General features: G+C 41.2%; 2 protein-coding genes across 3 annotated transcripts; one reads left to right on the forward strand and one right to left on the reverse strand.

Annotated features, from left to right (window-relative positions):
- Window positions 1–298: 298 nt before the first annotated feature.
- Window positions 299–5,161, reverse strand: LOC102718700. Its single transcript, XM_040528750.1, has 5 exons — window positions 4,361–5,161; window positions 3,206–3,282; window positions 2,808–3,026; window positions 2,163–2,608; window positions 299–1,293 (listed from the first exon to the last, which is right to left on the reverse strand). Exons 1-5 carry the CDS (start codon window positions 5,073–5,075, stop codon window positions 1,215–1,217), a joined length of 1,536 nt encoding a protein of 511 aa, XP_040384684.1. The 5' UTR covers window positions 5,076–5,161; the 3' UTR covers window positions 299–1,214.
- A 3,109-nt stretch (window positions 5,162–8,270) lies between these two features.
- Window positions 8,271–15,211, forward strand: LOC121055724. Of its 2 annotated transcripts, none has more exons than XM_040528707.1 (14): window positions 8,271–8,520; window positions 8,607–8,907; window positions 8,982–9,109; window positions 9,317–9,476; window positions 9,570–9,682; window positions 10,478–10,561; window positions 10,647–10,695; window positions 10,784–10,875; window positions 11,139–11,268; window positions 11,357–11,433; window positions 11,506–13,106; window positions 13,459–13,656; window positions 13,734–14,491; window positions 14,716–15,211. In XM_040528707.1, the coding sequence occupies exons 1-13, from the start codon at window positions 8,513–8,515 to the stop codon at window positions 14,270–14,272; spliced, it is 3,480 nt and encodes a 1,159-aa protein (XP_040384641.1). In that variant the 5' UTR covers window positions 8,271–8,512; the 3' UTR covers window positions 14,273–14,491; window positions 14,716–15,211. The 2 variants fall into 2 exon arrangements, with proteins under 2 accessions (XP_040384641.1, XP_040384642.1); XM_040528708.1 differs by having other exon boundaries at window positions 8,808–8,907.
- The last annotated feature ends 171 nt before the right edge of the window (window positions 15,212–15,382 follow it).

A 15,382-nucleotide genomic window follows, 5' to 3' on the forward strand; every position in this document is an offset into this window, starting at 1 on the left:
TACGCATATGCTGCATGAGGCTCGCCGGCGCGCCGGTAACGCCGCCTCTTACAATGCAGCTGGACAGCCCGGCGGCGATCGCCAAACCAGAACACGCTACGACGTTTCACATTGTGAACGTCGTCAGCACCGATGGCGGCCGTGTGCGTCTTCTATTTAGAGACAGCGACGTCTATTTACTGGCATTTCAGAAGCAGCAGCACCCAAACCAGACTGCATCTTGCTGGTTCAGGTTTCAGGATGCGCATATACCTACATTCCTCTCGCCTTGTATACCCTTACCGTACACCTCGCAATACCATGATATGTTTTCTCATTATTCATCATTCATTGAATACACGTATAAATATAATAATTGATCTCTTAATCCCTAGCGTGTTGTTCTCTACTTGGCACTACAACAGTAGCTGTGTGTAAATATAATGATTGCACTCTTAATTCCTGGCTTTTAACAGTACTAACATTAACTAGTGCACACTGATTTTTAATTATGTTCCAATGCTTTCTTTGTTTTACGTACATATGCATCAGTGGGCGAGTTCGGATTGGTTATCCGTGTATAGAGGACATCTTCAACGTGCTCTCAAGATTTTCTATCGAGACAGCACAACAACAAACAAGGGAAAGACAACGGATCCTCCAGTGTACAGCGTTGATGCTCAGTGAGACCCAGAGATTCAGTCAGATCCAGCTACTGGTCAAGAGGCAACTTCACAACATTAGCAGCACGAAAATTAATAGAGAGCAGAACAAGCAAATTAATGCATGGGGATCAATGAGTCGTTCCTGCATCTCCCAAGAGTGCAAGTATGTTGCAGCTGCAGTAGCAGTAAAATCAGCAGACACCAGAGCAGCAGAGGAAGAAGAGGATGCAAGAGCAGCAGAGGAGGATAGGGAGCAGGACACATGGCAATGCCGAACGAGATCAGAACATGAGTTATTGATTCTCCTTTTCGACAAAGATAGTGTCCTCCAAGCCATCAGGAGCGGAGGACGTAGAATCCAACTGCCAGTGGAAAAGAAGAAGCGACCCAAGCAACCTGCAAAAAAAAAAATAATATCCTCTTCTAAAACAATATCCTCTTCTGAAACACATATAGGCTAGAAGCTGGTAGAGTGGCAGTACACACTACACCAGTTCGGGGTCTACAAATTGCCCATAACAACTCAGTTCACTGACATTATTCGAGTATATCTGCAACAGTACAGAAAATTTATTGTTCCAAGATTGATCTCGAGATTATGCCTTCCCTCTTATCATCCACGTACTCGCACGTATTGCATCTGCTAAGCCTGCAATGCACATCAAAATACTTTAACAGCTTAGCACCATTTGACATAGAGTGCTTAAGCGACACTAACATAGACCTATATATACACCAGGGAATGAGATATTCTGCTGTTGAATGTGCAACAGCCGAGAACCACAGTAAATTGCACTTGGGCTCATTCTCCACCCTCCGATTTACTATATACCAGATTAACCACTATCGCTACAGTTTTGGTACAGTACATGGTTTAAACAAGTGTAGTAACTTAAACAAGCACAGATAATTGCGAGTGCTAATGCATGTGTTCTTCACCATGTGGAATTGAGTGGACTATATGCACAAATTTTATCTCCCATATTTTTCAAATCAAGAAGTTAATAAGGCAGTCCCTCCTAGTTTGCAGTTACCTCAACCTTGATGGCATCAGAAAATTCTTAGATGAGGCATTCATGGCAGCAGCTATCCTCAAGTTGATGATTTGTTTACTTCTCTGAATAGACTAGTTGACAAAGTTCTAAACCAAAATGCATGAATTTCACGACAGAGTGCCATTATTACACAGTGAATGTATTCTACACCAACAGTTTTTCCGGACACACATAGCTATCAAATTTGAACCTAAATCGATTATGTTGTGCCAGAGTTATCTTACATGAAGAATTTAAGGCATCACGTAATGCCGCTCCAAAATGGAAGCCCGTGAAATGATAGGTAGGTACATTACAACTTTACAGCAATCATCTAGGAGTAACCTCTAAGGAGGCTGTGGGTTTCTAACATAACATCTTAATGAAACAACTCTTCTACTTGCCATTCTAAGCCAGCACTTGCACATGTTTGGAACAAAGTAACAAAAGCAAGTTCTGAATCAACATTACAGCATAAGCATACCTTTTCTTGCGGCCACTGAATGCTTCAATGACAACATCAGAACCAATAGCTTGATCACATCCTTCTAACTGGTTTTCTAACCCAGCATCATTAGTGGCAACCACAGTCTCCACACTTGATAATGACGGCTTTTTCAGAGGATAAGGTTTGGGGTGGTTGTGTTCACCGTTGTATACAATTTCAGCAATCTGACCATCTGGTGTCATCTCCACCTTCCTCTTGACAGAGCATGTTGGGTGAGTGCACTTGTAGTAGCTCCGTGGGAACTCACTCCCTTTCACTTGCTTTTGTCCATACTTCCTCCAGCTGTAGCCATCATAGGCCAAACGGTTCTTCACAGTGACAACTGGCTGCCTGACACTGTGGGACACTGTCAAATTGTCCTGACAGGTTATTTGTGTTGTATCTGCTTTCTTTTGGTCGTATGTTGAGCCACTGTCTTCTAACTAAAAAAATTCAGCATACTGTCAGAAAATGACCACATGATGATATAAAAGGTAGGTTCAAGTTCATCAAATGGGCAGAAATATAAAAAAAATATAAAGCATCACTTTAAAAGAAGGCACAAAGTTATGTAACTTTCAGAAAGAAAATAAAGTATCTTTGCAGGAAACAAAGAGAAGTTAAATTTTGTGTCAAACTGACTATGGTTGCAGCAATTTTTGTTGATGAACCACTCAGTGGGCGAGTGAACCATGCTGCCTTCGGACATCTTAATATGATTGTCTCCTTCGGGGAGGTGGCCCATGGAGAATCAGTGGCAGTGGAGTCTTTCTGAAGCACTGAGAAGGACCTCAATTGGGAAGAAGGCCTGGATGCCACAGGCTTCACAGCAGTGACCTTCTTGTGACTTTGCATATCCCACTGATGAAAAATATAGCACAAGTTATGAACCAAAGGTATATTTTAATTGCAACAGATATTTTTGCATTTAAAGAAGGTACAGCTAAACTAAATTTATGAACACGAGTCATAGATGTGTTCCCCCCTGATGATATATGTGTGCAAATTAATAAAAGAGAGAAACAAAGGGCAACTCTTACCAGGCAAGATGTAAAACAAAGGAAATGAGGCAAAAGAAAAAAAGAGAAGAGTGATACTAGAATAAATAACATGCATGGAAAAAATCACGAATTTATGCAATCTTTAGCTGAATTTTGAAGTCTGGCTGAGATCAAACAACAAAACAAGGGAACGTACTGAACAATGCTTTATTTCAAGATGTTTACCTGTTTCCCCCCCTTGTGCATGTAAAAAGAAAAAAAAATGAGAAAGGAATAAATTTTTTGGTTTTTGGTTCACATACCCAAAGTCTCGTGTGCTGCTACAGCCTGCAGGCACGGACTGGTAGATGCAATAGACGGGCAACTAAGGAAGTGGAGTTGAAGGCTGACAGAGAGAGCAGAGAAGGAAGGTTAGTTAGGGTGCATGCATGAGCATGACTGTTAGGTCTGGAAGTGGTAGGTAGATGCCAGAAAGTTACCCTCCTTGCTGCAGTTCACCAAATTAGCTCTTCTACCATTACTAGGTAATGGCACCACACCGTAACAATTTAGTCTATTGATCACAAAACATAAGATAAGACCACGAGCTCCAACACTGATTCAACCATCCTCTATACTCAAGTAACTTCAAAGTATTAACCATTACCAACAGTGAGAGTATTTGAACCCACAAATCCTGCACAAAGATTACTGCATTCTTACACAATACCTATTCTATTATAGTTGTTGTTCCTGTTTCAAGCTCATGGAAAAATGCATTAGTACTGCTATGATACACAGGCATCCCAGAGAAGATAGATGCTCCATCAACCAACCAAGCATCTCTCTCATGAGTGATAAGTCACAAAAAAAAAAATACAGCCGAAGTGACATTACAACTGGTCTGTAATGTAAATTATAGCATCTAAAAGCATAGAATACGACCACATGCTAGGCAGTTTCTGTGAACCACAAAACATAAGAACATCAACTCCAACACTGCTTCAACCATACAGTCAAGTTAGTTGTAAACATAAGCACAATAGCGTTGTTGCATTAACCATAACCAACGGTGAAGAGTATTTGAAGATTACACAAGGACCTATCTGTTGTGCCTATTTTTGTTGTTGCAAACTGACGGAAACATGATCACCGAAAACAGAGAGACGGTTAAGCTGAAGAACTGTACATACAAATTGAAATAGAAGAGCTAGCAATCTTGGCTGTTTTTGCTCTTCTTCTGTTGGATGAGGCCATCGATGAGCTGCAGAACCTCGGACCTCATGGCCTTGACGCTGTCGGCGTTCACCTCCCTCTTGACGGCCTCGAACCAATCGGATTCCCCCTCCTGACGGCGGGTCGCCCACCAGTGGCAGATGGCTCTGGCCACCGCTAGCACGAAGACGCCGCAGTCGTAGCCATTAGTCTGCCTCGGCGTGGGCCCCTCGATGAGCGGGATCCTGGCGGAGGGGGGGAGCAGCGGGCGGAGGACGGCAGCAAGGCGGCGTGCGGGCAGCAGGTTGGTGGGCGGGAGGGAGTCGTGGTGGACGAAGCGGGGGCCGGAGTCGGGGTGGGTGTTGTCGAGGACGAGGAGGGTCCAGTGGGAGCCGCCCTCGGCGTGGGAGACGTCGGGATTGTCGTTCACGGGGAACAGCACGAGGCGGCGGGAGGCGAGGCGGAGGGGATCGGCGACGGCAGCGACGGAGGGCGGGTCGGGGAGGTTGGAGAGAAGGTAGGGGATGGAGGGCGGGAGAAGGAGGAGGTCGTCGCGGGCGGGGAGGGAAGAGGAGAGGTGGGCGAAGTAGAAGGCGATGATGCGATCGTTGAGGAAGTGGGGGCCATGGAGGACGGTGAGGTCGCAGCGGAGGAGCACCACGTCGCCGTGGCTCAGCACCCGCTCCTCCTCGCCGCCGGCGCGCCGGGGACGCATCTTATGCCCTATTCTGGAATAATTGCCCCCTGAAAATGGAAAAAATTGCAAAAATGTATCAAGGTCATGGGGTTCCTCTCATACAATTTATGCAAATGCAATCTCCTGCAGTCCTATAGCCCATGTTGTCAAACATGTATTATCTCTCTCTAATTTTATACGGTACTTTTTTTTACGCCGCTGATTTTTTTATTTACGTTTGATCATTCGTCTTATTCAAAATTTTTGTCCAAATATACAAAATTATAAATCATACTTTAAGTTACTTTAGTAATAAACCAAATCATAATAAAATAGTCAATAATTATATATTTTTTTAATAAGACGAAGGGTCAAAGTTAGATAAAAAAGTCAACGGCGTCGAAAAAAAATCGGAGGGAGTACTATTTTATAACAAAGATATTAATTTAATCCTATAGAGAGAGGTAGGAGACATATATGTAAACATCTGCCGCCGTTTTTTAATTTGGGGTGTGTAATTAGGTGGTAAAAAAGCTTTAGGCATACTTTGTGGAACGGCAATGCAGACAACAATCGTCATGCACATGGTCTACCAAACTGACTAGACAAGAGAGGTATATCACACCAATATACCAATTCACTTTGTGCTAACACATAATAAACATGATCACAATCTTTTTTTACAACCGATCATAATCATAAATCATGTTGATGTTGGTTTCCTATGGGCAGAATAGGCGTTGGAGAGGGTGAGATTATGGGGTCGGCAACAAGAACACGAGAAGCTTCCGACATCAAGCTAGGATGAGACGATCCAGCTAGCCATCAATCCATTCCTTTTTACTGGTTTTGCTTTGTTAGCTAGGTGGTTCTATAAGTCAGTTCATGGTGAGTTTGCAAGGAATAGGATAGGAAATAAGGAGTAGGGATGACAATCATACTCAATTACCTGTTTATCCGTAGATAAAAACCCTATTAGGATTAGGTATGTTCTTTATTTTATACCATGGTATGCTATTGGGTCAAAACCCATGCCCAATGGGTAAATGGGCATGGACACAGGTAACCACTACCCATGCTTGGTTCGTCCGTTTACCCGCCAAATCGACAAGTGGGTTTATTAGTTCATAAAAGTTTTAATGTATAATTAAGCCAAACTTTAGTTTAGATCTTACACTATGATATGGTTATTTTAAGTTAAATTCATGTTTAAATTGCTTAAAAGATATTATGGTTAATACATAATTCATAAGTAGATTATTTATTACAATTTTTTCTATTATATGTACCATGTATATAAATATAGTGATGGGTAAATGGGTAAGCCTGTGGGCACGTGGCACCCACAGCTAATGGGTATGGGCAAGTTTTCAAACCGGCCACGGGTATTTGATATACCCGTGGGCACAAAATAATATTGTGGGTATGTGTATATACTATTTGTGTCCGTCCTACCCGATGCCACCCCTAATGAGGACCGTCACAGTACGTTATGATTACGTCTTTCATCAATTTGCAGTCATACTGTGCATATATCTCAAGGATTTGGGACAGCTAGGATGATAAGGTGATTAATTCATCGTTAGGTTCAGAATGGTTTCATAGTTGATTAGTTTGTTGATATGCTTTGTAACAAATTCAGTAATGCATGTTCAATCTTTGCACTAGAATGGTTTCGATCGATCTCTGGCATGTAAAGATCACAATTTGCAATGCCAGACCAACAAGAACACCATCGACACATGCAATGATTATATAGGGGATGAGCTAAAATGAAAAGCAAACAATAGTTATAAATTAATGGCAGAAGAGATTCAATATAGGCAGTGGAGGGAGGATGACCTTTTCTTGGTCGTTGAGGAGGACGACCTTGAGGCGCTCGGTCTCAGCCGGCGACAAGGTCCTCGACGGCGGTGAAGGGACGACACCTGACGAGGGGATGCGTCGATGTCGAGAGAGACGCCGAGCCAGATGGAGACCGATCAATTGATTTCTTCCTTTGGATCTGGCATGTGACCTAGGGGCAAAAATGTCCACAAGACTAAAAAAACTGTATAAATGAAATTAAGAAATAAGAAATACTTTAAAACAGAAAAGTTGTACCAACTATACTAATTAGCAGTTCTAATGATATATTATAGATGACATGCAAATTAGGTAGTTAAAAGTCCAAGCACACAAATTTGATGGTAAATTCTCGGAATTTGGACTCTAGAGGAGTGGTCCGAGTGGAGGTGGCGGCACAGGGATCGACCGGTCGAGTGAGGAGGGGGCGTCGACACTCGACGGCCTAGGGTTTGCTAACTAGGCCTGGTCCAATTATTAGTTTTTTTTAAAAAAAATCCAGTGCCTCATGGGGATCCCCGCGCAGATTTTTTTGTTCTAAAATAGGCCCCGACCCTGATAGGGCGGGACCTGCTCTTGGGGAATTCGCCAACCCTACCATCAAAGTAAACCAATTTTGGCAATCTAGAAGGATGTATTGCCTCCATTACTGATGTATACCCTAGTTGTAGTAGCAAAAGCATACAAACATTCATGGACATAGAGCTACACATATATGATAATATGATTATGGAATAATTGAATGTTTGGCAATGGTCAGGTCCAATTAAAGAATCACGGGTCATTTAATATACATCTTTGTATAGTTAGGTAATTTTCGAACAATCTTTTACATGCTATACTTTTATCTATACCGAATAGTTATGGATGGTTTTAATTTATTATTGCAATAAATGATATGTTATGATTTTATAATTATTAACCTTTTATGGTAAAATGAGGTCTTGTTTAGTTTGCAAATTTTTTTTGCAAAAATATCACAACAAACTTTTGCACATATATTTGAAGTATTAAACATAGTCTAATTACAAAACAAATTTCAGATTTCGCTTGGAAACCACGAGACGAATTTTTTGAGTCTAATTAATTCGTCATTAGGTTGCTGTAGCACTTATGACTAATTATGTCCTAATTAGACTCAAAAGATTCGTCTCATGATTTTCCCCATAACTGTGTAATTAGTTTCAATGTTTATATATATTTAATGTTTTATTTAGATATTCAAAGATTTGATGTGATATTTTTAGAAAAAGTTTTTGAGAACACGAAGAGGCTTTGCCTGGATAGGTGCTCAATTAGAGTAGAGGAGGGCACAGGGAAGGGCACAGGAGGAGGAGATCCCGGACGGTCGTCTTCCTCCATCCGATCCCTCACTGCTTCCTCTTCCTCTCGTCCTTCCTTCCCACACATCACCACCATACCCCAGCCCAAGCATTCCGTCCCCGTCCCCCTACACGCACAGGGAGAGAGAGAGAGAGAGAGAGAGCGAGCGAGCAAAGGAGGCAAGGGCAATCGTCGCGAGTCCAGGGGCACCTCCTCAATCCAGCCCACCCTCGCCGCTCCCTCCACCGCCGTCCTAGGGTTTCCTTCCTCCACTCCAATCGCGCAATCGGACCCCCCAATCCCAACCAATGTCAATGTTAGTCAGTTACTCCTCCTTCTGATCCCCTCCTTCTCGATTTTCCTTTCTTTCTTTTTGGGCCCGATTACAATCCCTTTGATTAGGAATTTTTCAATCCAATCGGAGGGAGGGAGGGAGGGACTTGTTCGATTGGATTGGATTGCCGATTCCATAGGATCATGCCCCCACTTCCACTTCAATCAACCAAAACCATCTTTCTTTCAGGATCCGAATCCCCCCTCTCTCTCTGATGTGATTGATAGCTTAGGGATTCCCTCCATTTATCCGATGTTTGTTTTCCACAGGATGACCATGAGCGACGATGGAGACCGCACCTGCCCTCTCTGTGCCGAGGAGATGGACATCACTGACCAGCAGCTCAAGCCCTGCAAATGCGGCTACGAGGTTTCTTTCCTTCTTACGCTTCATCTATCTATCTATGTCAATGCGGATTACATGCCATAACACATGGGCCGCAGATTTGTGTCTGGTGCTGGCACCACATCATGGATATGGCTGAGAAAGAGGACACTGAGGGCCGCTGCCCTGCATGCCGAACTCGCTACGACAAAGACAGGATTGTCAAGATGGCTGCCACTTGCGACAGGTCTCTCTCAAACCTCCCAACTTCTGCTTTCACTCCGCTAACTTCACTCACATGGGGAGATGACCACACCACAGCATTACGTGTTCAACAAAACGAAACGCCAACCCCGATTGTCATCAATTGTGGTTTGCAAAGCACATGAACGACTTCTTTTATCTGTCTATTGCGTCCAAAAATTTGCACTTACGTCTATTTTGATGGAAGCAGGACAGTTGTTGAGAAAAATGTGGACAAGAAACAGAAGACCCAAAAGGTTAAGCCAAAGGCAGCAACTGTGGAAGCTAAGAAACATCTTGCTAGTGTCAGGGTTATCCAGAGAAACCTGGTGTACATAATTGGACTACCTGCAAATTTATGCAATGAGAGCGTGAGTACCATATCATGCACATCCACATTCTTTTTCATTGAATAATGTGTATATTTTTTCTCGCATCAGCAGTGCTATTCATTTTTGTTTCAGATACTTGAGCGTAGGGAATACTTTGGTCAGTATGGCAGGGTTTTAAAGGTTTCAGTTTCTCGGACAACCGGGGCTCCTTCCCAGCAGGCATCGACAAACAATAGTATCAGCGTGTATGGTTATGGGAATCTCACGCTACATGTTTATGATGTTTCTTGTATGGAAAAACATGATCCATTACTTATTTCAGTACCGATCCTATAATGATATTGATATAACAAGCGATAGGGTTATATCGTATTGCCTATGCAATTGGATGTTTTAAAGTTATGTTCGCCTGTGCTTTCGTAAGCTTAGAGCATTTATGAATAGGCAAATAGGTGAATTATTGTGAAAGTAAATGCTAAAATATAGATGAAAAACGATGGTTAATTCTAGTATGACATGCCCAGGTGACCATGTCCTTGCAATTAATGTCAGATTTTTGTGTTAACAGTATGATTTGACTAAGAACCATTAATTTCCACATCCATTTTTAAATCAGCAAAAGCTACACTTACAGCCTTGTAACCAAAACAAAAGATGTAGATTTCTATTGTCGAATAATCCAGGGACTTTCAGATAAATGCATAGGTGACTGCTTCAGTCATATCATAGTTCTTACATTAGCTATGATATATACTAGTTGGATGTTTACATCATCTATCTGATTTGAGGGCTCAGAACCTCTACATATGCAGATGCCAGGTGTTTCTTAGAACTTAACTCTTTAGAACTATCAAAATTTTCCTGCTGGTGGACTTTTGAATTATTTGAATGCTAGTTCTGTCTTTCTCTTAGCAATCCCCAAGCACCGTTTGGATCCATGTAATCTTGGGATCCAAGTAGATTCTAAAATATGTTACATAGATTCTATATAAACTAAACTGTATGAGTTGAAAATTGGCTCATTACGTTGATATTCTCAGATATATTACATATGCCAAAGAAGAAGAGGCCATCAGGTGTATTCAAGCTGTACACAATTTTGTTTTGGAAGGGAAAGTGTTAAGGTCAGCATCTATGCTTCGTAGTCTTGTTGCAGTTTTTTTTTTTTTACATAATGTGGTTAGCCTAATAGTTAATGATATCTTGCAGAGCATGCTTTGGTACTACAAAGTATTGCCATGCATGGCTACGGAATATGGTATATTCGTTGCTTCATCCTGGCATCTTTATTTGCCATTACTCTACCCAGTGCTATCCTTCTGAACGTTTATTTTGTTTTTTCGTAGACCTGTGGAAATCCAGATTGTCTCTATTTACATGATGTAGGCACTCAGGAAGATAGTTTCACTAAAGATGAGATAATATCAGCATATACAAGGTAAGATGAACTACATTAAACATATAATGTGGAAAGTCCCACTGTTATCATGCTTGCATCTGGTTTAAATCTAAGACATTATTGTGTCAGTCCTATCTATGCACTGTTCCTTGCCAAGCCTACTATCGCTGTTACTATATAATGCTCTTTTGTTCTGAGAATTTCTAGTCTGTCAACTTTTCCCTACACTATGCTTTGTTAAATGCATAGACTTTTGGTAGTTCTGATTGATACTTTCTACTCATGATCTCTTATTCCTACAGGAGTAGGGTTCCCCAAATGGCGTCTAGTGTTTCTCAAAGACGTTCAGGGACTATACTACCTCCTCCGGCAGATGATTTCTCATATAGTGCAGTGGTTGCAGCTAAACATACAACCAAGAATGGGATAAATGTATATTTGTATACTGAAAAATCCATTGGTACATGTTCATTTCTGTTTGATTTCATGCTGCCACATTAACTGATCTTATTTTGTACAGAATACTGCAAACCAGTCCAGGCTTTCACCTCCAAATAGTAGTTCTGGGAGATCCACACTTCCACCGGCTGCTTCATGGTATGGTGCTGGTTAGATCTCATGATATGTTTTAAAAGTATGAGTATGTTGCTAAAATATTTTTCTGAGCAGGGGGCATCGTGATTTGAATACCAGGACGCCAACAACTGGGGTGTCATCATCGCAATCTCTTACTAAATCAAAAACAGATCCACAAAGTAATTCATTCTCGAGTTCTTCGACTGTTTCAAGTACAAAGCTACCTTCTTCATGGAATGATGATACAAGCACAGTTCAAAAAATGACTGAAGATCAAGATAGTTTGTCTAAAACCTTGAAGCCATATAAGCCTGGTATTGCAAAGGAAACCCAAGCTGTAACATCACTGGAGTCATCACTGGACATAGATTTCTCTACCATACCTTCAGCTTGGAACGATGATGATGTCCCATCAGATGTGGTGTCAAAAGGAGGTGATGAAAAGCAAGATGTAAATGAGAATGGGAAGCTTATATGTTCAGTTTCTTCAAAGCCAACTGAATCAGACTATCTTGCATCGAAGCCATCGACATCACCAAAGAAAGACATTGCAGTAAACAGTACCAGGCAAAGCCCTCCAAATTGTGTATCAAGTTCAGCAGTTTCCAAATCAGAAGTAAAGGATGGTGACAGTGATTACCAAGTAACCAACATGGCTTCTAAAACACCTACTTTGGTAGTAGTAAAGGACCAATCTAATCAAGCAGCTATTGACACAGTAATTGAAGATACTAGATCTGATAGCACAGATATTGATGGGCTATCAGTTGGAGTATCTTCGGTAACTTTAAGCAGAAAAGATGGGGTTCAAAGTATGGCAGAAAACCAACAGCTGGATGGAGTCTTAAGTGCTTCAGTTGTGGTGCCCTTGAGTCAGAATTTGAGGCTTGCTGATAATGAGGATTCTACATGTCAAGCTAGTTCAGATAAGCATCGTGATTGGTGTTCAGATCTCCAAAGTAGTGTAGCTCCTCCATTAAATGACACAGGAAGTTCTGCAGTAGCCACTGATAAATCTCATGTTAGGGTGCTGGATGCTACTGATCAAGCTTCATCTTCACCATATGTCCATTTCCCTAACACGTCTCCTTTTTCATTGTGGAATTGTAAAGAAATAAGCCATACTTCCACAAGTGATAGAACTTCCACAATGATGCAACCTGGGCTGTTATCTTCAAATGACAGCTCTTCTACCATGTTTAATGGACGTCAAGAAGCACTAGGAAATATATATGCACCTGGTAAGGTTCCTGAACATCACATATTAAGAAACCATCAGCCTGGAGCAGTTAACGTAGGCGGTGTTGACAAGGCTGTAAGTGTAAATAAGGATGAGAGCAGCATAATTTCTGATATTTTGTCTTTGGAGTTTGATCCATGGGATGAGTCGTATTCGACTGCTAACAATTTTGCTAAGATGCTTAGTGCATCTGAAAAGAATAATGCGCTTTTCGATGCTCCTTCATGGAAAACAAAAACCTGCAGTAATGAGTCTAGATTTTCGTTTGCTAGACAAGACAACCAAGGAAGCTTCCTAGAGTCATCTATGAGAAATTATGGAAGTGAGCAGAATTTCAGTTTGCCATCCCAAAATTCTAATGGAAACATTTATCAGAGTGGCATTTCATTTAAATCTCCAGAGGAAGGTTTCTTGAAGAGCAACTCTCTTACTATGTTGGATATGCTAGCCACTGGTGAGTAGCATGAATTTATAATACATGCAACTTGTCTAGTAATGAACAGTGAGATGGATTTTAGTGCTGCAGTTAATGTTTTTGGTTTAATATTCATTCTATATATTTGAGAATATTAGTGTGTCACAAAACCAAGATGGTTTCTCTAGGATGTAGAAGGAATACAATCTTTGTGCACCCACTCCCCCATCCCCCTCTTTTAATTCAGCCTTGGTAATCTTATACCTTATGTGATTGGGTTGCTGGTGTATTGAAGATACAATGTACTGTATTTTTACGTTGAACCATTTTGGTGTTTGATGTTTCCACCATGCTACTTCTATGTACTTACAGAGTAAAATTTGTCTTTCAGGCACATCAAAGCCTAAAGTATCGGCGCCTCCTGGATTTTCAGTACCAGCAAGAGTTCCTCCTGGGTTTTCGTCTGGATTTTCATCTCAGGAGGGGCTGAACCCGCCTCCTGGATTTTCATCTCACAATGGGCCTAATCCCCCTCCTGGATTTTCTTCACAGGGTGGATCTAATCAGGTCTATGGTTCAGCATACTCAGGTTCTCTCTCTCTCTCTCTCTCTCTCATTTGCTTCTAAAACAATTTCTGTTTCTAATACTTTTACAATATTTTGCAGAAACTCGACCATTTGATGATATTTTGGGTATAAACACTAGCCATTATCAACCTCAGTTATCTAGACAATCAAGTGATATAGAATTTATTGATCCAGCTATATTAGCTGTGGGTAAAGGGCGGATGCCTGGAATTAGTGATTCAGGGTTGGAGATGAAAACTTCCCCTACTTTTCCAGCACAGTTGCAAACATCAAATGATCCAAGGCTTCAATTACTTATGCAGCAGAATATGCCTTCCCATCAAAATCTTGGATTTGCAGACCATATTCAAGATGCATTCAACCCTATGAATGATAATTATCTTGCATCCCGGCTTATACCTCAGAACCATGGTTCTCTATCCTCTTATGCACATATGTCACTCCAACAACCTAGAAGCTCACACCTTACAAATGGTCATTGGGATAGCTGGGGTGATTTGAGACAAGGGAACAATGTTTCCATGCCTGACATGTCAAGGATATTATATCCAACTGAAGCGAACAACTTCCACATGCTGGGTTCAAATGATCTGTATAACAGGGCTTTTGGACTGTAATTATCATTGGGATATGCGGCTTGACCTGTCACCCAGTTTAACTTGGGCGTGTCTTCAGTTCTTGAATGTAATTGGTTGTACAGGTGTATACCCAGTTTATACTCAGCTTGGTAAATGTTGAGCTTGTGGGTTAACAACAGAGTGTTCGTGAATGAAAGGTATTGGATTCAATTGGATCAGCATGAATGTGGGTGCTTAATCAGACGTTTCTAGCACCAGGTATGTGTTTCACCATTCTGTTCACTTCTTTACTATATCATGCATGGCTTTCTATCCCTTGTCCTGAATTCGTGGTGTGAGCTATCTTCTCCTAGCATTGGTTAGTACTCTTTACTGTTTGTGCATGGTCTCTTCCATTTTATTCTCCACTGTAGGATTCTGGAAGTTGCTGTATATGTGGGCACACTGGCAAGTTACTGACCATTTGCAATGCTTGTCATCAGGTTCTGTTTTGGGCGAGAGGATATATATACATTAAAAGATGCATCCGTGAGATTGTCCTTCAAGTTTACATATACTTGTGGTGGAAGCTAGCTCGAGAAGATATATACTGTTTAGGATTTGTTTTTTGCCCCTTTTTCTAGTTTTGCCGTCATGTGGAAATGTTTTCTTGTTTTTTGTTTTGTACATGGTATGTTACTTGTCGCAAGTTGCTGTTCTGATGCCTATGAGATGATTTTGTTGTTGGGTACTTGGGTTTACTAAACCAAACGTAAACTGCTTATAGCTGAATTGGCTGTTGGGTACTGAACTAAAAACAAGGTTGAGTTGGTTGGTGCCCTGTTGACAATATCAATTGATGAGGACATTTTTGTTCCTTTTTCTTTAAATTGTTTGTTCAAGCAAGCATCTAAGTTCCATTCAGGATTTAGGATGCCGCATAAGCAGAGTACACAGATAATGTCCGTTGTACCAAAAAAAAAAAAAAAATCGAAAACGCATAAGATGTCCGCTGTACTAAACAAATGCAAGGAAAGTGTAAATTTCGTATAACCCTAGGCATGTATGAAGCAAAATCTGTTGTTTTCAAGAAACATCATGTTTTGAGACTAAATGTTTCAAGTAACCTTGTGTTTAAGCCTATATTATCAAGTAACCTTGTGTTTAAGC

Source organism: Oryza brachyantha, chromosome 11 (assembly GCF_000231095.2).
Source record: "Oryza brachyantha chromosome 11, ObraRS2, whole genome shotgun sequence".
NCBI lineage: Eukaryota > Viridiplantae > Streptophyta > Magnoliopsida > Poales > Poaceae > Oryza > Oryza brachyantha.

Excerpts from the sequence above, each read along its gene's own strand:
- LOC102718700 (XM_040528750.1), bottom strand. The coding sequence starts at position 5,075 with ATGCGTCCCCGGCGCGCCGGCGGCGAGGAGGAGCGGGTGCTGAGCCAC. Across the intron at positions 3,283-4,360 it reads GAGCAAAAACAGCCAAGATT|CATGCATGTTATTTATTCTA; the intron begins GCTAGCTCTTCT and ends CGTGATTTTTTC. Across the intron at positions 1,294-2,162 it reads TTCAGTGGCCGCAAGAAAAG|GCTTAGCAGATGCAATACGT; the intron begins GTATGCTTATGC and ends TGTGCATTGCAG.
- LOC121055724 (XM_040528707.1), top strand. Across the intron at positions 11,269-11,356 it reads CAACCAAGAATGGGATAAAT|AATACTGCAAACCAGTCCAG; the intron begins GTATATTTGTAT and ends TATTTTGTACAG. Across the intron at positions 13,657-13,733 it reads CTATGGTTCAGCATACTCAG|AAACTCGACCATTTGATGAT; the intron begins GTTCTCTCTCTC and ends AATATTTTGCAG.